The 23,600-nt window shown below is 41.5% G+C and overlaps 1 protein-coding gene across 1 annotated transcript in view; it reads right to left on the bottom strand.

Moving 5' to 3' along the window:
• Rab31 (RAB31, member RAS oncogene family) overlaps positions 1-23,600 on the bottom strand; it is a 137,349-nt gene that overhangs the window by 39,291 nt on the left and 74,458 nt on the right. The window contains exons 4-5 of the mRNA XM_008834676.3: positions 12,865-12,936; positions 11,608-11,714 (exon numbers count right to left, since the gene is read on the bottom strand). Of these exons, the coding sequence (XP_008832898.1) occupies positions 11,608-11,714; positions 12,865-12,936 (179 nt within the window). The remainder of the gene's footprint in view (positions 1-11,607; positions 11,715-12,864; positions 12,937-23,600) is intronic.

The raw sequence follows: 23,600 nt of genomic DNA, 5'->3' as shown, positions 1-23,600 counted from the left end.
TGGTGAGCTCCAGGTGCACTGAGGGACCTTGTCTCAAAAAATAAAGTGGAGTGTGAGTGAGGAAGACATCCAGCGTTGACCTCTAACCTCCACATGCAGGAGCACACACACACACAACACCTTAAGAAGGCAGGTATGCTGGCACTCATCTGTGTTCCCAGCACTCAGAAGGCTGAGGCAGCTTAGGTTATACAGTAAGGCTCTGTCAAAGTGGGGAGGAACTAGTAAAATGGCTCAGTGGGTAAAGTGCTCACCACCAAATCTGATAACCCTCATTCGAGTCCCCAGAACCCACACAGTGAAATGAGAGTACTACTCGCTTCAAGTTGTCCTCTGACCTTCATGTATGCACTCTCATCCCACACCACACAAATAAATAAAGGTAAAAATAAAATAAAAACAAACAAGGGAAAGAAATAATGTCAAGAGTGAAGTGTGGTGGCACACACCCGAATCTTGGCACTCGGAGATGAGACAGGAGGATAAGGAATTCAAAGTCATTCTCAGCTAGCTACTGGGTTTTAAGGCCAGCCTAGGCTGAAAACAGGAAAAAAGAAAAATATGCCAAGTGATTCCTTGTACATTTTTCTTCGTTTCTTTTCTTGGTCATATTTTTGCAAACTATATAACATTATACTGCAAACAAGGTTTAACTCTGATATGTTATTTGGAGTTCCCAGGGTTAGCTGTGTTCACCTGTATGTACATTATGTAGCAATGTCCTCTAAGTTGAAACATTCCACCTTAGAGTAAAATTCCTTAAGACTCGGGAAGTTCTAAAGGGAGGCTCATTAGGAGTCAGGAAGTAAACAACTCATAAGTTTCGGAAAGTCCTGAAGTAAACAACTCATAAGTCTGGGAAAGTCCTTGAAACTAACCAGATGCACAAGAAGGCCCTTCCCTTCTAAGCAGTAAGGACTTCTGAGGGGACTCAGACCAGCCAAGCTGCCTGGAAGAGACTCTCTTGGACTTGTGGTGCTGCCTGTAGTCATGCTGAAAGCTCCAGGGTTCCTTCCTTCTGGCTTTCCCATGCTGGGGCAGGCTTTTGGTGATACAGCTGCCTTTGAATCATCCCTGCTCCTGCAAGTACCCCTCACCCATACTCTTGTAAGTAATCCCCCCAAAACTCATTGGTTCACCAAGTTGGACTTTGGTGGTATTATTACTTTGGTCTCTCTGGCTTCCTATTTGAGGTGAATAGACATTTGTTCAAGAATCCCTAGAAATAGTGTCACATAACTGTGTGTGTGTGTGTATTAAGTTCTGTACAATTTTATCACCTGTGTGGGTTCATGTGCTCACCACCACAAACAACATACTGAGTAGTTCTAACATCACAGGTATCCCTTATGTGGCCCTTTCATAACCGTAGCAACCCTCTCCCCGACTGTCCCCAAACAACTTCTGGCAACTACTCACCAATCTATTCTATTTCTAAAATGGTTTAATTTTAAAGTGTTATAGATGGAATCACACACCATGGGATGCTTGGAATTGGCTTCTGCTATAGTTTAGAAATGTCTCCCAAAGACCCATGTTAAAGACTGAGACCTAGATGCTGCTATTGGAGGTGGTGACAACTTTCAAAGCAAGGCCCTAAATGAGACTGTAGGTCATTACATACATGCCTTTAAAGAGAGTTGTGGGGCTCTGGTGACAACACCTAATGTTGGTAATGGGCTGGCAAAATGCATACTCTTTTTCTTTCATTCCCAACCAAGAGTGGGGTTGCTTTGCCACACACTTACCATGATGGGCCAGCAACAGTGAAAAGCAAAAGCAAACTCACAGACTAAAACCTCCAAAATTGTGAACCCAACAAACCTTTCCTCCCTATAAGTTGAATTGTCAGGTGTTTGTTATAATAACGAAAAGCCATCTCACATTGCTTCCTTCACTCAGCACAGTCCCCCTGAAGATTCATCCAAGCTGCAGTCTTTTTCCTTTTCTTACTGAGTAGTAGTCCATATACTGTGAATGCACCAGAATTTGTTTAACCATTCAGTTGTTGAAGGACATATGGGCTGATTCCAGTTTGGGGACGTTACAAATGAAATGTCTGTGAATATCATGCACAGGTTTTATGTGCATGATATGTTTCATTTCTCTGTGATAAATGCCCGAGTGTGACTGCTTAGTTATACGGTAACCGCACCTTGCCAGCCCCTTTTATTTTAGCCATTTTGATAGGTCGATAATGTTGTTAAACATCTTTTCAAATCTTTGTTCTCCAACTTCATAGTCTCTTGGGTGAAAATGTTTGTTCACATCTATTGCCCATTTCCAGTGTGTGTGTGGGGGGGGTGGTGGTATGAATGAACTGAATGAATTCCTGGCTGGTGGGCATCCTCCTCCTTTCCCTTGTATTTCATCCAGGCTCCCAGTCTATTGGACAGTGCTGCCTCCCATTCAGAGCAGATCTTTCCCCTTTAGTTAACCCTCTGGAAATAACCTCAAAACACACTGAGAGCTGTACTTTACTAACAGACGAGGCACATCTCAAGGCAACCAAGTTGATAATCAAGACAGTCCATCATACCTTTGTAGTTACAGGATTTGCAAATATTTTCTCCCAGTCTGAGGCTTATCCTTCAATATGCTTACACAGACTTCTGCGGAACACATATTTTTAAAAATATTTTATTTATTATTTTTATTTTATGCATATGAGTGTATTACCTGCATGTATGTGAGTGCACCCGTTCATGCAATACAGCAGAGGTCAGAAGAGGGCTTCAGATTCCTCTGGAACTGGAGTTAAGAACGGTTCGTAGCTGCCATGTGGGTGCTGGGACTCGAATGTGGGTCCTCTGCAAGAGCAGTCAGTGCTCTTAACCACTGAGCTATCTCTCCAGCCCCCAGAACAAGTATTTTTAAATTTTGAGGAGATCTAATTACCAATTTCTCCCTATGTGAATCATGGTTTTGGTGTCAAGTCTAAGAGCTCCCTGCCAAGCCTCAGATCTGAAAAAGTTTACTGTAGAAATTTTCCTAAAAGTTTTATAGGTTTACATTCTACATTCAAATTTATGATGGATTTTAATTTTTCTACAAGGTCAATGTTTACTTTTTCTATACAAGGTCAGTGTTTGTTTTCATTTCGTCTGTAAATGTCCTACTCCAGCACCGTCTGCTGCTTCCTCCACTGAACTCCTTCTACAGCACATCACTGCCAAAAATCAGTGAGTGTATCTGTGTGGATTTATTTCTGGGCTCTCAGTTCTGTTGTACTGATCTTGTGTTCATTACATATACTGTCCTGATTATTATAGCTCTATTAGTAATATGTGACATATTTATGTATTATCATTAATTTATTGACATGATTCCATTTTCTTCTTGTATCACCTTAGTTATTCGAATATTGCAACTGCCCCTATAAACTATAGAATTGGCTTGTATTTTGTTGTTGTTGGTGGTGGTGGTGTATGTATGTGCGTGTATGGGCATATGCAGGTGCTCTCCTCTATCACTCTTTATCTTATTCCCTTGGGCCAGGGTCTCTCACTGAACCTGGAGTTCACTGCTCTTTTCAGCTAGGTTGACAGCCAGCCAACCCCAGATAGCTTGTCTCAGCACACACACCCCAGCCCTGGGTTACAGGAGCACGCAGACAACCCCAGCTTTTTACACGGGTGCTAGGGACTTGAACTCAGGTCCTCATGCTTGCACAAGAAGCACCTTTTACCCTCTGAGCCTCCTCCCACCCCAGAATTGGCTTGTTTATGCTTACCAAAAAAGCTTGATAAGATATTAATAGGGATTTCATTCAAACCTACAAACCAATTTGCAGAAAACAGATACCTTTATATGCTGAGACTATCAAATTTATAAACACAGTATGTTTATTTATTCAAGTGTTTTCTTTTCATGAGACTTGTAATTTTCATCACACAGATCCTATACATGGCTAAATACTGCATTTTCTTTAGAGCACTTGTAAAGTGCTGCAGTTTTTAATTTCAGTTTATGCATGCTCATTACTAGAATATAGACATGTAAATGATTTTTTTATATTATATCCTACAACCTTGTTGAACCTATTTATCACTTAAGAACTTTTTAATATGTTCCTTGAAATTTCTTCTGTAGATGTTATAAACATAACCCAACACTAAAAATTTTGTAGAAACTTTATATTGCTATAATAAATGAAACACTACTATCAGTTGTCACAAAAAGAATGCAATCCTAAATATTACAACAATAAAAGCAAGATTAGATTCTAGCTAAAGAAAGGTTTTCTGCAGGAGCATCTCTCCCTCTCTTCCTCCCTTTTGCCCTCTTCAAAGGGAGAAAGCAAAAATAAAAATATGTGTTTAGGCTAGGCCTGGTGTAAGCTGTAATCTCAGTTACTCAGGAAGTTGAGGCAGAAGGGAGGCAGAAGGATTTAAGTTTAAGTCCTACCTGAGCTACAGAATGAGTCCAAAGGTAGCACAGACTTCTGGCCTCCACATGCACCTGCACCCATGTGTAAGTGCACACACACATTCCCACGTGGACACATATAAGCATGCATATACACATGCATGCACACCACATATACCCACACAGACAACAACAACAACAACAAAAAAGCACCTTAGTGGCTTCAGTTTTACATGGAAGATTTTTTAAGATAGAATATGTGCTAAGCCCTAAAACAAACCTCAGGAATTCACACAGGCCTGGCAAGTTGGCTGAGCGGTTGAAGTGCTTGTCACCAGGCCTATGACCTGAGTGCAATCCCTGGAGCGCATGTAGTAGAAGGAGAGAACTGACTCCTATGAGCTGTCCTCCTCTCACCTCCACACACACTCCATGCCCCCACAACACACAGAAAGTAAGTACATAAATAGGTGTTATCTTTTAAGACCCTATTTGATTTTTAAGAAAAAAAAGATGCTCATATAATTAAAACCATACAGAATATGTTGCTTATTACTATGACAGTAAATTAGAAATTATGGACAGAAATTTGGGAAATGTAGAAATGTGTGGAAATTAGATAATCCTCTACTAAATGAGTCATAAACTAAATCAGAAAACAAATTGAGATGAGTTAAGACAGAACATATCAGAACTCCTAGGATGCTACTACAGTAAATGCCTATATCACAAAACACCTCTCATAAGTATGTTCACCTTCACATAGAACCTGTAGTAGTCTGGGCAGGTGGCTCAGTGGGTATTAGAGCACAAGCACGAGGACCTGAGTTCGGATTTCCAGCATCCATGTAAAAGACCAGGCATGGTGGTGTGCACCTGTAAGTCTAGTGCACGTGAAGCACACATAAGAGGATTCTGGTCTAGCCAACTGGTGTACTCCAGGTTCAGTGAGAGACCCTATTCAAAGTAAGGTGGAGGCCATAGAAAAAGACACCTACTGTCAATCACAGGCCTCCACGCAAACACACTCACACTATAACTGACAACACACTTAATGGTAAAGACTAGCTACTTGCCCCTAAGATCAGGAAGAAGGAAAATGTCCACCTTCACCTGCACTACTTTAAATCAACATTACAGCAAGGGTTGTAATCAAGCCAATTCAACAACAGAATGAAAGGGCAGCCAGGGGCTGGGGAGATGGCTCAGCGGTTAAAGCACTGGCTGCTTTTGCAGAGGACCAGGTCCAGTTCCCAGCACCTACAATTTGTAACTCCAGTTCCGGAGGATTAGATGCCCTCTTCTGACCTCTGCAAGCATTGCATGATATGGGTGCACTTACATACATACAGGCAAAACACTCACATGCATAAAAGAAAAATAAATAGATAAAATTGAAAAAAAAAAGCCCCAAAAGTGCAGCTATACAGGGAAGGAAGAAGTAACAACTCTATTCACAGATAACAAAATTTTCTATATAGAAAACCCCAAATAATTCATTAGTGGTGCACACCTTTAGTCCCAGCACTTGGGAGGCAAAGGGAGGCAGATCTCTGTGAGTTTGAGGTCAGCCTGGTCTACATAGTGAGGTTCAGGACAGCTGGGGCTACAGGGAGACCCTTTCTCAAAAAAACCAAAGAAAAAAAGAAAGAAAGAAAAGAAATAGTAATAGAATAAATGAGTTCAATGATTTAGGACCCAAGATAAACATAAAAATCAATTTTCTTTCTGTAGACTAGAAAGAGCACACCATAAACAAAATCCCATTTACAATATTATCAATAAAAACCAAATCCCTAGGAAGAAACACAAAAAAGAAATGCAGGACTTCGAACTGAGGCAGAATGCTTGCCTAGCACAAGTGAGGTCTGGGTGCTATTTTCAGTGCTACCAAAGCGGAAAATGAAACCAAACCAAACCAACATGTCCAATGGAAACTATAAAACATGGCTAGAAGAAATGAAAGAAGGCTTAAATATAATGAAAACATTTCATACTTTTTCCTTTTCTTTTCTTTTTTTTTTTTTTTTTTTTTGAGACAAGGTCTCCCTGTAGTCCCAGCTGGCCTAGAACTTGCTATATAGTCCAGGCTGGCCTCCATCTTACAGAATCCACCTGCCTCGGCCTCCCGAGTGCTGGGATTAAATGTCACACCATGACCAACTCATATTTTTCTTAATGAAAAAAATTGTGTATGCATGATGTATGTGTGTGTTTGTGAGTACAGGTGTGTGTGTGTGTGTGTGTGTGTGTGTGTGTGTGCCATGTGTGCCTGTGTGGAAGTCAGAGGGCAGCCTCGGATGTGTCAGTCCTCACCCTCCACCTTGTTTATGACAGTCTCTTTGCTGTTCATTGCAGCCCACTGCTTATACCAGGCTAACTGGCCTGTGAGCTTGCAGGGATTCCCGTCTCTGCCTCCCATCTCGCTGGTGGAGCACTGGGATTACAGACACACAATATCACACCCGGATTTATATGGGTTCTGGGGACTTGAACTCAGAACCTTACACGACAAGTACCTTTGCATGACAAGTACTTTACCCACTAGGCCATCTCCCCAGCCAACGTTTCATATTTTGGATTTGAAGATTCAATACTATTTAGAGGGCAGTGATATTCAAATTTGTCTAAACATTTAACACCATCTCCATTAAAATATCAGCTACCTTTTTTTTTTTTTAGCAGAAATTGAGAAATGGATCCTAAAATTCATGTGGAAATACAAAAGACCCAGAAAAAAACAATCTTTAAAAAAGAAAAGAAATAAAAACAACAACAGAATGAGGGCCAGTGAGATGGCTCAGTGGGTAGAGGGGCTTGATGCCAAGCCTGACAGCCTGAGTTAGAGCCCCAGGACCCACATGGTAGAAGGAGAGAGCTGACTCCACAGTCGTCCTGTGATTTCTATCCAAGCTATGGTTCATGCATGGCTGCCCCCACCCCCAAAACAAATAATAAGTATAATAAAAAAAACTTAAGCCAGAATAAAGTTGGAATACTTACTGTTTCTAATTTCAAACCTATTACTGATCTAGATCAATTAAAATAGTACAGTGCTGACATGTGAACAGGCATATAGATCAACTGAATAAAATTCAGAACACAAAAGTAAGTCAACAGTTATGGTCAGTTAATTTTTTTTACATAAAATACTGAGATGAGTTCTTACTATATTATGTTAAGCATAAAAAAGAAACAAAAGAGCATATGTGATTTCATTTATGCAAAGTGTCCAGAAAATCATATCTGTAGAGACAAGAAGGTAGATTTGTTGTTCCCAAGGGCTGGAGGGAGATAGAAACGGAGAGTGACAATAGACGGACAAAGTGCTTTATACAGAGATGGAAGTGTTCAAACAATCAAGATTCATTAAACTGCACCCTCAAAACAGGTGAATCTTATGGCTATAAGCTTTCAATAGAATAGATTGGATGTTTAAAAAACTTTAAATTTACTAACACATATGCCACAGTGCTTATGTGGAAGTCAGAGGACAACTTATGGGAGTTGGTTCTTTCCTTCTACCATATGGGTCATGGGGTTGAACTCAGGCTGTCAGGCTTGGCAGCAAGTACTTTTACCCACTGAGCTATCTTGTCGGCCCAAGACTAGTTTAATGCTAGTAAATCTATGCACATGCACACAAGTAAATAAATGTTAATAATTTAACATTTTTTAAATTTAATAACCACATGATTAGAAGAAACATTTCATTACAGCTTTAAAATATTCAGCAAGAGCAATTTCCAGAGCAAGGATACATCTCTTTCAAAAGTGGCTGTAAATTTTTAGGTTCACAGTTGAATTAATACAGTTATACAATATTGAACTCGTTTTTACCCTTTAAAGAAGATCTCCATTTAATTTTAAAATATGCTGTTTCCTACATTTTTTAATGCTACTAACGCTTAGATGTTTGCACATGTGTCTTTAATCTCTATGTATCTGATTATTACTAGTCATAGTTGGTTACACTCGGATCCTTGGCACCTGAGTAAGGATATAAAGTCATCAGGTAGATTTCAATGGTAATTTAACATTTTTTAATTACGTGTATTTGTGTGTGTCTGTGTGGGAGTAAGTACACGTGTGTCCCCAGAGGCCAGAAGAGGCCATTAGATACCCTGGAACCACTGGAGTTACAGGTGGTTGTGAGCCACCTAATGTGGTGCTGGAAACGGAACCTGGGTCTTCTACAAGAATATTAAGTGCTATTAACTGCTGAGCCATATCTCCAGTTCCCCCCAGTCTTTCTCACTAACCTATTTAGAGGTTTGACTTAGAACTGTAAAAATAAGTTAAATAAATTAATTAAATAAATAAATAAATAAATGGTCATTTCCTTTGTCACATAATTCAAAAACAACTGCCGTCTTGAATAACTTGTGTATGATAAAAGATATACATTCTGCATTTTAGACAACTATAGGATCATGAGGAGCCATATTCACTGAGGCCCAACTAGTGGGGCAGAGGAAATTTCACAGAGGCTGACCTATGGGGGACAATGTGCCCTGATGTCACCACCAGAGGCAGTAGCTACATGATCTTGGATGGTCATCCCATGGGATGGAGGTGTCGTGAGTGACTTTATCATTGGAAATGAGATGGACAGGTTATTAGCCAGATCATATTGGCTGGATATATAGGAGTCAGCTGGGCATATATCAGGATGTCTGCAGAGAACATGGTGGAGTCCACTGTGGGAACAGCAAGACTGAGATGTGGGGGGTAAAGCACACACAGCAAATGTGTTTCATCTGGAGAACACAGTGATCTATCATCAAGAGCCCCCACCCTCCCTTATCACCTTGTACTGGCCACATCCCATCTGTGGGTCACGAGCACCTTGTCATGATATGGAAAAATGAAACACAGAATATTAGGACAGTGTTTCTCCAGAGACAAACTGGAACATATCAAATACCGGAGTTAAAGGCAGCTCTTTTTTTGCCATGTGGATAGCAGTGCCTTCTAACGAATCCTCCTTTTTCCTAAAATTAATTTCAGTTGGGTTTCAGTTCCATGTAGCCAAGAGTCCTATCTCATTCAACTTGAAACCAATTTCTACTTAAATTCTAGTCCATTAGCATTTACACACACACACACACACACACACACACACACACACACACACACACACACACACACACACACACAGCGGCACACAACCTATATCCCCCCAAGAGAGAAATCAAAGTTTTCCTTTATCACAATGTGTCAGATGAGGCTTCCTCTCAGCAAGGTTGACTCTGCCCAACCACCTCCCAACATAGGAAACACTAGCCAAAAAGTTGCTTCAGGATTACAGTAAGGAAAGGGGATATCTGAACTTAGTCTGGTGAGTTTAAAGGTTTGTCCAACCCCCAGATAAACAAGTAAATGAGAGGTGTTCACAGATGTTATTATAAACCAGCCAGATGCAATATGATACAGGCATTTGCAATCCAAAAAAAACAGAGCAATTTGCCAAATGCCATGTTAAGAACTTTTGCAAGATCCATTTTCAATGCTTATTTAACTTTGGTTTAATCATATTTGGATAGCAAAACCAGAAACACGGTCTACTTATCTTTATGAAAATCAATAATGGAAATTCCAGAGAATTAAAGGAGCCAAGGGAATGGAGGCAACACAGATTTGATAGTAGATCCCCTATCACTGGGTACGCAGTCAATAGAGCCCAGAAATATCAAATGGAAAATTCCAGAAATAAATAATTCATAAGCTTTAAATAACTTTCACTATAGTACGTTATTACAAATTGTCCTATGTTAGTTACTGTTACTAATCTTTTACTACTATAGCTAATGTATAAATTAAACTTCATCATAGATTTGTACATACAGGAGGAAAAATCACAGTATATAATATGTTCAGTACTATCTGTGTTTTCAGTCATCCACTGGGGTCTTGAAATGGACCTGCCATGGATAAGGGAGAACTAATATACAACTTTTTGAAATAGCATTCATTTAATAAACAGCTGGCTTAACAGGCTAGATAAAACTATCATCAAGTCTCTAATCCACTCTCTCTACATGTTTCTGTTTGGATATGCAGTTTAAGTGTGCTTCCCAAGGCTTATGTGCTAGAACTTTGGTCACAGTGTGGCAATGTTGAGATGGTGGATGAAGAGACTGTGATTAGGTCATGGTAGGAACCATTAGAAAAGATTAACACAGTTCTCATGAGACTAGTTAGTTCCTGAAAGAATGGATTGTTATAAAAACAGAAAAACTGGCCCTTGAATCTCTTTGTCCTCCTGTCTAGCCAAGAGATCAGTTGTGCACATGGCTCATTCCGTTTCTCTACCATATTATAATATAGTCAGGGGACTTTAAGCAGCAGTGTCCCATTACTGAAACTTTAGGCAATGCTAAATAAATCTCTTTTCTTTATGAAAACACAGCCTCTGCTATTTTGATCTAACACTAGAAAAAAGACTAAGACATTTGGTCAAGGAAGTTCCCTAAGCCCTTGTCACTCAGGTGCTGTCACTTAAAAGTGCCCGTACAGGGGCTGGAGTGATGGCTCAGCAGTTAAGAGCAACTGGCTATTCTTGCAGAAGACCCAGGTTTGAATCCCAGCACCCACATGGTGGTTAACAACCATCTGTAACTCCAGTTTCAGGGAATCTGAATCCCTCTTCTGACCTCCATGGGCATCGCATGACACAGGTGCACCTACATACGTGCAGGCAATACATGCATACACATAAAACAAAAATAAAAAAGAAAATATTTTTAAAATGCTCCTATAAAATATATCATATTCAGATCTTAGATCAACATAGTAAATTATATAGACTGGACTATATCCTTAAGCTAAAATTTAAAACAAGCAGATGCTGTGGCAAACACCAAGAATTCTAATGGTCAATTGTGCATAGAAGTGTTACTAAAATTGTGCTAGCAGTAATAATGACAATAATAATGAAAAAAGGTGACCAGAAAAATAACAGAACAATCTAGCCCAATGGCATCTAGAGTCATAGATGCAGCTATGCTTCATATAGGTGGTTCAATTGTAATATTCATCATTGTATAAGTCAACAGATTTGCATCATTTTCCCACAATTCCATTCTGGTTAGATAATACCAAACTGACCTCAAGTGAGGGACCATCAATTGAATCATTAAAACAAGAACACAGGCATCAACAGGTGCTTTTTAGTCACAGACATTCAGGAATGGATGATATGAACTACAGACAAAAAAGTATGTAAACGCATCTTACCTAATATCTGAGAGGTCACATTTGTTCCCAGCAATGGCCATTACAATGTTTTCTGGGCCATGTTCCTTCAGTTCTTTAACCCATTTTTTCAAGGTATGAAATGAATCCTAAACCAAAAGCACAGATGAGTCACTGAAAAGACCTGTCAGTACAATATTTCAACCAAGCAGAACTACAAACCTCATGTAATTCAGTGTAGAAAAGGATTTTTAGGAGCCGTATAGTTAACATGAGCTAAGCTATCCTTGGCCTATAAAAGAGTCCTTTCTCAAAATTAAAACTTGAAGCAGCTATGAAAAATATTGTAAGTTTCTTCTGCAAATACCATTCATTGAAAATAACAGCTTTGACTCCTTCAGAGTAGGATAACAGGACGAAGCAAACGCTTATGCTTACTTCAGAAGAGAAACTCATCTGTTTCAGTCCTGTTTTCCTTTTCAGTCCTTCACTCCTAACCCTTCTCCAGGACAGAGGCCAAGGCAGACAGCACAGTTAGATGGAAGTGGTCAGAAGTCAGACTGTAACAGCAATGGATCAGTAAGCTAATGGTCAAACGCCACAGGGAATGGGGAGAAATGCGGAATGTCATCAGAACACTGCAATTGTTTGATAATGAATATCCTAGAGCCTTAACATGATAACTTGAAATACATTTCTATTATATGTCACCTGTAATCAACACATCCCAGGATCCTCAGTAGATACCTGAAACTATGGAGAGAACCCAATCCTATATATACTGTATTTTTGTCTGCATACATGCCTACGACGAAGTTTAACTTGTAAATTAGGCACTGTAAGATATTAACAACAAAACAGAATAATTATGTCTATTATAATAACAATTATTTAAGACATAAGACTTGATTCTGGAATTTCCCATTCAATACTTTTGGATAGCAGTTGACCTTGGGTAACCAGAACTACAGAAAGGGACAACCACAAAGAGGGACAGCTGCCTACAAACACACACACACACACACACACACACACACACACACACACATCTCTGATCTTTAGTGGTACAACTGAACCACTAACAGAAAATAACCAGCTCTCCTATAATGATGAGACATGCAAAACTTAATTCTCTTTTCTTGAAAAGTTGGTATGCTGGAGAAAAGTTCTAACAGCATGACCTTGCCTCCATGCTGCGAAGCCTCCCAGGGCACTGGTGAGACTCACACAGTACCACATCTGCTATGGTCTTTCTAGGACAGTCTTGAGGGCACTTGAAGTTCACACAGACATTCTTACCTGTTTGGTGATGTCATACACTATGACAGCCGCAGCAGATCCTCGATAGTACATGGGAGCCAGTGAGTGAAACTGTTTAAAAGCAATCAACAGTTTTAGCCACAGTGAACAAACAGATTTTAAGCATTCCTAAATCACATATTAAAATTTTATACTACATCCTGCCTATTGGAGTTCTAAATTCCTCCTGGGATTTTTCCAGAGCTTAAATTGAATAATAAATTTTGTTCCCCAACTATACATACACTTGTGGTTTATGAACCATGACATCTCCTCCTAGGCAGAAGTTAGACAGCGACTTTATTTTACATGCTCCCATCCTCTGAACTTTCCTTTCTCTGTTACTCATTTACCTATTATTATTGACCCAGGGCAATCCCATTAGAATTATACAGCAGTAAGAGAAAGATGCAATCCAAAGGGAGAGAAACAAAAGACCTTGCAGAGTTGCCCAGGAAGAGCGGGCTGCATGCCTTCAGGCCCTGCTGGCTGCCAGCTCTGCCTACCCAGAGTGAGCTAAGGGCAACATGAGATGGATTTCATTCCCAAAGAGAAGAATGCAAGTACCACTGGCTCCTGGGATCCTTTGTCCTTAATGAGATGGCTAATTCTCAGAATGCACACACTGCACATAAATTTTGAAGGCGGACCTCATTTTGTGTTTTTTAACAAAAAATATCTTAGAAGGGTTCAATAAGAAAAAGAGAGCTCAGCAAGGAAATGGGCAATACATCTCTACTATAAATTGCTGATAAATATCTTATTTGGTTTTTTGTTTATTTTTGAAACAGGGTCTCCCTGAAGCCCTGGCTAGCCAGGAACTTGCTATGTAGACAAGGCTAGCCTTGATCTCACAGAGACCCACCTGCCTCTGTCCCTGAGTACTGGGATTAAAGGCATGTGCCATCATGCCTGGCCCATTAAATGTTTTCTGTTCAATTAACAGAAAGAATGTAATGAATGTAATAAAAAACAGTGAGACACGTATGAACTTAATACATATAAAGCAGGCGTACATCCAGTGTTGGTGTGGGTTTGGGAAGGAAGGCACTCTCATATACTATGTGGGAATGTTATTCATTACCTCCTTTCAAAGCCACTGGGAACAGTACATATCAGAAATTAATATGTGCATACCCTTTGACCCAGCAATCCTCTTATAGGAACATACACTACAGTGACACCAAGCACAGAAAAACATATCCCTATGTTGTGACAGAGATGAAAATCTGACAAGAACCTAAATGTTCATCACAGTATTAGGTAACATTCTGAACCAAATATCTATGTGCCCTACACAACTCCTAGGTTGACATCTTTATTCTCAGTGTGATGGCGTTTAGGAGGTAAGATCATGGAAGGTCAGATGGAAGGTCACTGGGGTCAGATGAGGTCATGATGGTAGAGCCTCCCCCTACCCACCCATGATGGGATCAGAGCCTTTATAAGAGGAGGAAGAAACCATATCTCTCTTCCCTCCCTCCCTCTCACCCTCCCCCCATCTCTCTTACACACACTGAGCAAGAAGGTGGTTGTCTGCAACACTAAATCTGCCAGCACCTTGGTCTCCCCCCAGAACTGTGAGAAAGGCCTGTCCTTTAACCCATCTACTCTACAGCATTTTGTTACAGCAGCAGGAGCTGACTCCAGCATCTGTGTGTATAATGGAACGAATATTCCACAACTGAAATGATGAAGATTTTTTTAACAGGAAAAAGGACTTTTGACATGTGGTAAATGAAAAACATCTCAAGTCAGCACAGAGGATATAATTTAGTATAACATGTACATGCAGCACAGAGGATATAATTTAGTATAACATGTACATGCAGCACAGAGGATATAATTTAGTATAACATGTACATGGGAATGAATGTACATATGCTGGAGCTACATAATATTCCTCAAAATGTTAGAAGAATAGCTGTTAATTTTTACATTTATAGGGCTGTATAATATAAATCTGAAATAATTTCAAGTAAAAAAATTTTAAGTTAAAATGAAAAATCAAAACTGGTGAGATGGCTCAGTGGGCAAGGGTGCTCCCCACCGAGCCTGATGATCTGAGTTCAATTCCAGGAACCCACTTGTTCTCTGACCTCCACTTACCCCATAATAAATAATAAATAAATAAATAAATAAATGCAAATAAGCAAATGTGTAAATAAATATATGTAAGAAAATATTTTAAAATGAAAAACCAGCTAATTCTATTGGTGCATTATGGAGGAAGTGGGAGAGAGGGAAAGATGGATGGATCCTGAAGTTCTTCTGGGAAACAACGAAACTGTACTCATTTGTTTTATTCCCCACAAGGTACTTCTCAGTGAATAAATAATTGTCAAATGAAAATGATCATATGTGGATAGTGAGGCCTTACAGGAATGCTGGGGAGGCACTGCCTCACTGCCCAGCTGACTCCATGCAAGTCTCTCCCTTGAAGTAAAACCATCCCTCCATTTGGTGGATTTCAGGAAGGAGAGGAGGGATGGAGCTCAGGGTCCAGGCACTAAAGATGAACTACTCAAGAGCCCAAGGTGCTGAGGCAGAGGCCCTTTCCTCTGTGCATGAGCATCGCTCCAGATCTCACTGCACAGCAGCACGTAAGCCTTTCCACATTCACAGACCACCCTTGTGCTTGTCCGTGGATCCATAGTCAGCCTACCCTTTGGCAATCCACTCCTCACATGCCAAAACCCTTCTGAATTCCTGCCCATAAGAAGACAAAAAAAAAAAAAAAAGTCTGGAAACACCCAGCTTTGCTAAGGGTACAGGATACATCTAAAGTGACCTTTCAGCAAATTATGCAAATGCCCATTTGTTTTAAAACAGTCTCCACAAAGAGAATCAGTAGGGACTTCACTTTTCACACAAAAAAGGAGCACATCATGGCTGTGGTCTGACACTGATTCCCTTTGGGCTCTGACGCCAAGAGCTACCTCTCAAACAGTCAGTGGTGTGCAGGTCTCATGAATTATTGAAAAGCCCCCAGCATATAATGCATATTATGTGTTCGTCCCTTCCTTAGAACGGAATTGCTTTGAAATAAATCTGTTGGTGAAGTCACTTAAAAGGGCTTTACTGCTGGAGACTTAGGGGTTTTAATGAGTTAAGAGTTGATGTCTTGGTTCTAAAACTCAATAATGCATTGACTAAAGGGTAATATTTGTTGAAGGACAAAAAGATAAATCACTTCTGGCCTACAATAGGTATTCTTTTTCCCGTATAAACAGAACGCAACTGCACCACAGTCAGCTACTGACTACGTGATAAAACTTAATTTCTGTGAGCTCAGAAGTAACACTGATGGGATGATCACAGTGGATAGATTCTTCTAGAAATAAAGGCAACAACTGAAGGAGCTGACAAAGCTTTGTTTTTAAAGTCTCACCTTAAAAAGTTATTTGAAAATCAGTGCAATAGATCTCAATTCCAAGTCTTTTCTTCACAAATTACCCAGCAAAATACAGACTCCAAATTTCAGTGTTCAGGCAACTTTCAACATTTAATTATTTGGGACCAGCACAGAGAATTTCAGATCAATTTGCCTCATAAAAAAACAGCAATCTTCATTTTGGGGGCATGTGACTTTGAATTATTTTTTATTTTATTTTTTATTTTATGTGCATGCGTGTTCTGCCTGCACATATGCATGCACGCCCGTGTTGTGCAGCACCCATCGAGGCTGGAAGAGGGCATCGGATCTGATCCCCTGGACCTGGAGTTACAAACAGTTGTTAGCTGCCATGTGGGTGCTGGGATTCAAACCTGGGTCCTCTCCAAGAGCAGTCACTGCTCTTAACTGCTGAGCCATCTCTCCAGTCTGGCATGTTACTTTTTAAAAATATTTTATTTTTATTTTTTTAATTATGCATGCGGGCACATGCATGTGAGTGCAATGGCCTCACAGTCCAGACGAGGGCTTCTTTGGAGGTGGAATTACAGGTAGTTATGAACCACTTGACCTAGGTGCTGGGAACTGAACTCCAGCCCTTTGCAAGAGCTGTGCACATTCTTAACCACAGAGCCATCTCTCCAGTCCTGAATATGTAGTTTTTAATTGATGGATGTCTACATGGTAAGAAAGAAGGAAATGGCCTTGATTCAAACACTTTGAGCTTCTTCGGTTCTCAGCTTCTGCGGATGAATGTTGTGTCCTCATCTTTCTAGCACTGTAACAAAATATCTGTGATAAACAACTTAGAAAGAGAAAAGGTTTATTTAGCCTCAGAGTTTTGGAGGTTCCAGTCCATGATGAGTTGGTCTTTTGTTTTTGGCCTGTGGTGAGGCAGCACATCAGAGAAGGAGCAAAACCACTCACCTCATGAGAGGCCAGAGAACAAGAGAGGAAAAAGGAAAGCACTAGGATCCCCTAACCCTTGTCAAGGCATGCCTGAAGTGACATAAAGACCTCCCACAAGGCCTCACCTCCTGCAGGCCCTCTGCCTTTCAACAGCACCACAATGGGACTGAAGCATTTAAAACATGGACCTTCAAGACTCCACCTACAGCGGATGCTAAGTGGGCCTGCCTCTAGCACGTGGCAGAAGGACAGAGAGGTATGAACCTTCTAGAAAGCAACTAGATAATGTACTTCCAAAGTCTGATGTGTGTTCTGACACTTTACTATGACAATTCCACTACTTACGGGAATAATGAAGGGGGCCACAAAGTCAACAGATTAATTCTAGAATTGCTGGTAAAACTGAAGAACCAGAAACAGTTTCAATGTCTAATCATTAGAGAATGGAAACACAGACTTTGGTTTAGCCCTATAGAACATTGGACAATAACTAAACTCAAGGCTTTGAAAAATTGCAAATGGCATATGTAGAGACAGCCGCCTTGGTGTTTTCCCAAGGTCTTGTGCAGAATGGTAAGCTCCATGGAAAAAAAGGTTTCCTGGTAAAATTAAGTTTGAGAAACTATACACATTAATGTTTCCCTGGAGGCTTGCAAAGTATTATCAGGACATTAAAGGTTATAAACCTTTCTATAGGAAGGAAATATCTATTTTGGTTTTAACTCAGAAATTCCTTTAAAAAATTTTTTTCTTACATGCTCTTTATAAATTTCTAGGGTCCAAGTACAATGAGAATCCCTGGCCTGGTTCTATCTTGGTTTGCATAGTTATAAAACATGAACAGAGGCAGTGATGATGTCAGAAAAGCACTCAAGCTTTTCCAGCTCTGACACTCAAGACAGGCTGCGAGGCTTCATCTTTGATTATCCCCTTAGGAGAACTGTTGTAGCAAAGTATATGGACATTCTAAGACTGTATAGCCTGTACATACACACACACACACACACACACACACACACACACACACACACACACACACCCCTCTCAGTTGCACAATGAAAGTATTATTGAAAGAAATCTCTCACTCCTTCAGACCTCCTGGTCTGCTTCAGGCAAAATTCCTGAACTGCAGGTTGGTGACATCATAAATTTCACAGCAGCAAAATTGTGCAAGTCAGGAATAGGCAATGGGGGAAAAGACATGAAATCTCCAAGCAAGCACAGCTCCAGCTGGATCCTGATCCCCAAATGAGAATTACCCACGCCAGACACTCTGGCAATGGGTCCAGATCTTGCAGGACAGGCTTTGCAGCATTTTTTTTTAGAGAATGTTCTGTCCCTGGTGAGCCAATGCTGGTCTGCTGTAGGTCTGCAGGTCAGCCTCAGGTACCAGCTCCCAACCAGAAGCTCTAGCCCTACCCCAGAATGCAAAGCAGCTACAGTCAAGGCTAGAGTCAAGGGCAGAAGCCAAAAGGAGCCCAAGACCCAGGAGGATTCAAAGAAGGCAAGTTGCTAGAAGAAAATTCCCAACATTCTCTGCTGGCAGATGTTGAGCGGAAAAACGCATTAGTGAAGGAACTCTCTGTGCTGTTCAGAAGAGATTCCCATTTTCACTCAGATCCTCTCTTCAAGGAAAAGATGGCCTAGTTAATGTCTGGCCTACTCAGACATTCTGAAACCTGACAGGATCTAGGGCTGAACAAAAAACGGGCTGGTAGACAACACACCAAACTGTTAACAATGGCCAGTTCTAAACAATGGCACTATAATACCAAGCACCTGTTTCACTAAGATAAAAAATGTTTTTAACACGATACGTGACTTCTGTAATAACAAAGGATGTCTTTTTTCCCTTCTCCTTTCCTTTTCCTTTTCTCCTTCCCCTCCCTCCCTTTCTTCTTTCTTTCTCTCTCTTCCTTTCTTCTTTCCCTCCCTCCCTCTCTGCCTCCCTCCTTCCCTCCCTCCTTCCTCCCGTTCTTTCTTTTCTTTCTTTTGCCTTCTTCCCTCCACACCTTTAATCCCAGCACTTAGGAAGCAGAGGCAGGCAGATCTCTGTGAGCTTAAGGTCAGCCTGGTTTACTGGGGGCTACAAGGAGACCCTGTCTCAAAAAGAAATAAATAAATAGATAAAAATTTAAAAAATTTTTAAAAAGCAGGTAAGAAGAAGGACTATTCCCAGTTTTCATGAGAAAAATGGGCTCAGAACAGTCAAGTGAATTGTCCAAAGGCACGGCGTGGTGGCGCATGCCTTTAATCCCAGCACTCAGGAGGCAGAGGCAGGTGGATCCCTGTGAGTTCAAGGCCAGCCTGGTCTACACAGTGAGTTCCAGGCCAGCTGTGGCTACAGGGAGACCCTGTCTCAAAAAGACCAAAAAAAAAAAAAAAAAAGAGTGAAATGAGATCACATGAAGTTGGGTCTTCTGACTCCAAATCTGTCTATACACCTCCCCCTTGCCCTCCCCAAGGGAACTCCTATGAGATCAATGCCATCATGGGTTGGTGGAGAAGGTCAAAGTGCCCTCCCCAGCATCAGGTTGGGTATCCACCAGAGTCTGTACTTCCCAGGCTTCAATTGAACAAAAGGGGTGATCACAGCCTCCCCTCTCCTCTCTCTCCTCCTAAAGGGATCCATTCTGAAGGTCAGAATTTCCTCTGATTTTGTCAGCAGCCCATGAACAGTGAGGCACTTCCTTCCTTCCCATAGATTCTGAGGTCTTGAAGAAAGAAGAAGGGAAGAGAGCAAAAATTTCTTTGATGTTGGAAGCCTGAAGTTCACCTCAGACTTGTGATGGGCTCAGTGTCCTGGGCCTTTTCCAGGAACACTGAGAAGCAGTGTTCACACCACAACTTTGTGCTGGTCTGTGTGCCAGTGCTCTGAGTAAATACTCTTGTGACCTAAGTGGTACTCACAAGAGCAGCCTGAAGAAGGTGAACAAGGAGCCTGGATAGTGACACAGGATCTCCTGTCAGCTCCTAGAGGACACAGAGATGACCTTCTCTCTAGGGTACTGAGGGTTCAAGGGCAACTCTAGACAGGGACAGGAACATATTAAATACAGCTGAGGGGGGCTGGAGAGATGGCTCAGCAGTTAAAAGCCCTGGCTGCTCTTGCAGAGGACCCAGGTTCAATTCCAAGCAACTAACATGGCGGCTAACAACTGTCCACAACGCTAGCTCCAGGGAATCTGATGCCCTCTTCTGACCTCCACAGGCATTGCACAACACAGATGCACCTACCTATATGTAAGCAATACACCCATACACAAAATTTTTAAAACGGTATTAAAGAGATGTAAGACAGCTCAAAGCTTGCTTATCACTTAAAGTGTAATGATCACTTCTAATTTACAGAGTAGATAACCCCAAATTAATCTATAGGTTTGACATAACCCTTATCAAAACACCAGCTGAGAATTTCCTGGGCAAGATGGTGGATTCGAAGTTGCCTCCGTGTAACATGGTGAACAAGAAGTCAGAGTAGCAAATAATAGGCTATTTCAGAGACAAAGATTGGAAGAGCATTGCAATTTGCAAAGGAGGGGACAGGACAGCTACAAAGTACAGAAGGACAGGAGGACACAGAGAAAAGGAGTGGTTGCACCAGCCAGAGCCCTAGCAGGGGAAGGTAAACAGAAGCCTCTTCTAAAGGAGACCTCTGACTCTTTAAACAAAATCCACAGCTCTTGCAAGCCTGGACTCCAGCTGAGGGATCTGGTAAGAGTACTCCTCCTATGTGACTGGTCAACATTTGAGAGGAGGTCTATACTGGTTAGTTTTTACTTTGAGTCAACGTGATACAACCTAGAGTCACCTGGGAAGAGGGAACTTCCACTGAGGGATTTCTCAGATCAGACTGGCCTGTAGCCACATCTGTAAGAGATATCTTAATTGATGATGGATGTGGGAGCCCAGCCCACTGGGGGCAGCACCATCCCTTGGCATGTGCATCTGGGCAGTATAAGAAAACTAACTGAGCGCGCGCAAGAGATCAAGCCAGTAAACAGTGCTCCTCCACGGTTTCTGCTTCAGTTTTTTCTTGAGTTCCTGCCGACTCCTGTCGATGGACTGTGACCTGGAAATGTGTCATATGTTTCAGCTGTCAACTTGACACAAACCAGAGTCACTTGGGAAGAGGAAACCTCAACTAAGGGAATTCCTGGATCATGCTGACCTGTGGGCATATCTGTGAGGCATTTGCTTAATCGCTGATGGATGTAGAAGGGCCCATGCCATCAATAAGGGGTGACATCCCTAGGCAGGTGGGCCTGAGCTGTATTAAAAAACTAGCTGAGCAAGGCATGAGGGCAAGCCAGTAAGAAATGTGAGCTCCTGTCTTCAGGTTACTGAGGAGTTCTTGACCTGACCACCCTCAGTGATGGACTGTGGCCTAGAAATTGCAGTTAATAAACCTTTCCCTCCCCCATGTTGCTTTTAGTCGGTGTTTTATCACAACAACAGATAAAGAAAGTAGAACAAAGTCTAATCCAAACAAGCCCTTTCCTCCCCTAAGTTGTTTCTGGTCATGGTGTTTATCATAGCCACAGAAATCAAAGTAGGACAAGGTCTACTTTGTCCCTCCCTGTGTCACTGATGGCAGTGGCCTAAAGCCATCTCAAGAAAACCTATTGTTTTAGACAAGAGCTAATGAGGAGATTGAAAAAAGGGGAATAATTACAAGTCAGGGAGACAGAACAACCTGCCACAGCATCTGACTGACAGTCATAAAAGGGAGTTGTGGAGCGGAAGAGGGCCAGACACAGACATCTCTAAAAGTTCAGGTAGCTCGGCTTGAGCAAGGAAGGATACTGTGGTCAGCAGCCCTGCCCTGGGTGGCTGGGAGCAGACTCTTATCACCCGAGAGCAATTACAGAGACAGATAACCCTGGTGGTCCGCCCCCCCAGAGTCACCAATCTGCTGTGAGGTTCACTACCAGTGGACTAAGAACTAAGTTCCAACAGTGTGCTTAACTTCCACAGTCTCATCCCGGCTGCAGTGTCTGTAGCTATGTGAGGGAAAGCACTGGGAACAGTCAGCCCTACAGCACAGACCCTGGTTCTCTGTTTGCTTCCCCAGCAAACATACCCCTTGGTGTAGAACACTAGCCAGCCTAGGTATACAAACCAGGAATCTCTGAAGCAAGGAAAGACCTGCCTGGCCTACAGGCTGCAAAGCTAAGTGTGGCCAGCAGAGGCTCCTGGTACACAATGAAGAGAAGCTACTAAGAAGCAAAGACAGCTCTGCTAGACACTTGACCTGTCCAGTCGAGGCACAAGCATAAATACATGTGCTGCATTATTAATGTCATCAATGATTCTGGCTTATCACTAGTATAGTACTTGGCTCTGGCAGATTTTCCAGTGTGTTTCCGCATCTTGGTCATGGCTGTCACTGAAGTTTCTTTTCTCCTCTCCGAACAGCACTGGGCACTGAGCTCTCAGGGGAAGGTCTCTCACTAAGAAGACCCCAAATAAAACTGCAAAGAAAATTCATGTGCACAGGTACACAAATTGCAACACAAACCACATGAAACATAGAAAAATAAAAACAAGGCAACACAATGCCTCCAGAGGTCACAACAATCAATTCTGTATTGAATGCAAAAATTCTGGAATGGAGGAAATGCCAAAGAACTTAAATTTCTATGTGTAACAATAATCAGTGAGTCAAAAAGGGTACAGACAAACAGATCAATTCAAGATCTGGATAAACAGAAACACAGAAAAGAAAGTCAACAAGAACTTGAGATCTTGGCAAATTAATGAATAAGTGCTGGAATACAGAAATATTAGAAATAAAAGCACAATCATTGAGAAACATCACCAATACACCAATACACTAGACCAAGGTGAATCAATATCAGGGAAGACAAATTTGAGGAAATACTATATTCAGGCATTAATACATTAAAAAAAGACTCTTGAGAGGTGCACACTGGTTCTAGGGCATGTACTCCTGTCCTCCTATATGTTTTTTTCTCCTCTCTCTTAATGGCCACACACTTAAATAAATACTTACATTAAAACTTTTTTTGAGCTCTCCTAGCCTGCACTACTATCCTCAGGCCTCTTGGGGTAAGTCTGTAGCGCAGCTCTCTGCGCCGGGACTCCCTAAGCCACATTCACCCTTCCATCCCTCCCGCCGTTCTATACTCCTAGTTTGGGCCCCGCACCATTCCCTTTGTCTCCTCTCTCTTAATAGCCACACACTTAAATAAATACTTACATTAAAACTTTTTTTGAGCTCTCCTAGCCTTCACTACTATCCTCAGGCCTCTTGGGGTAAGTCTGTAGCGCAGCTCTCTGTGCCGGGACTCCCTAAGCCACATTCACCCTTCCATCCCCCCGCCTCGCCTTTCTATACTCCTAGTTTGGGCCCTGCGCCATTCCTAGTCTTGGGGCCCCAGACACCTGGGGAACCAATACTGCTTCCTGA

Source organism: Nannospalax galili, unplaced genomic scaffold (genome assembly GCF_000622305.1).
Source record: "Nannospalax galili isolate Female #2095 unplaced genomic scaffold, S.galili_v1.0 scaffold155, whole genome shotgun sequence".
NCBI lineage: Eukaryota > Metazoa > Chordata > Mammalia > Rodentia > Spalacidae > Nannospalax > Nannospalax galili.
The sequence above is the reverse complement of the archived record's forward strand: the minus strand, read 5'-3'. Positions and strand labels throughout refer to the sequence as shown.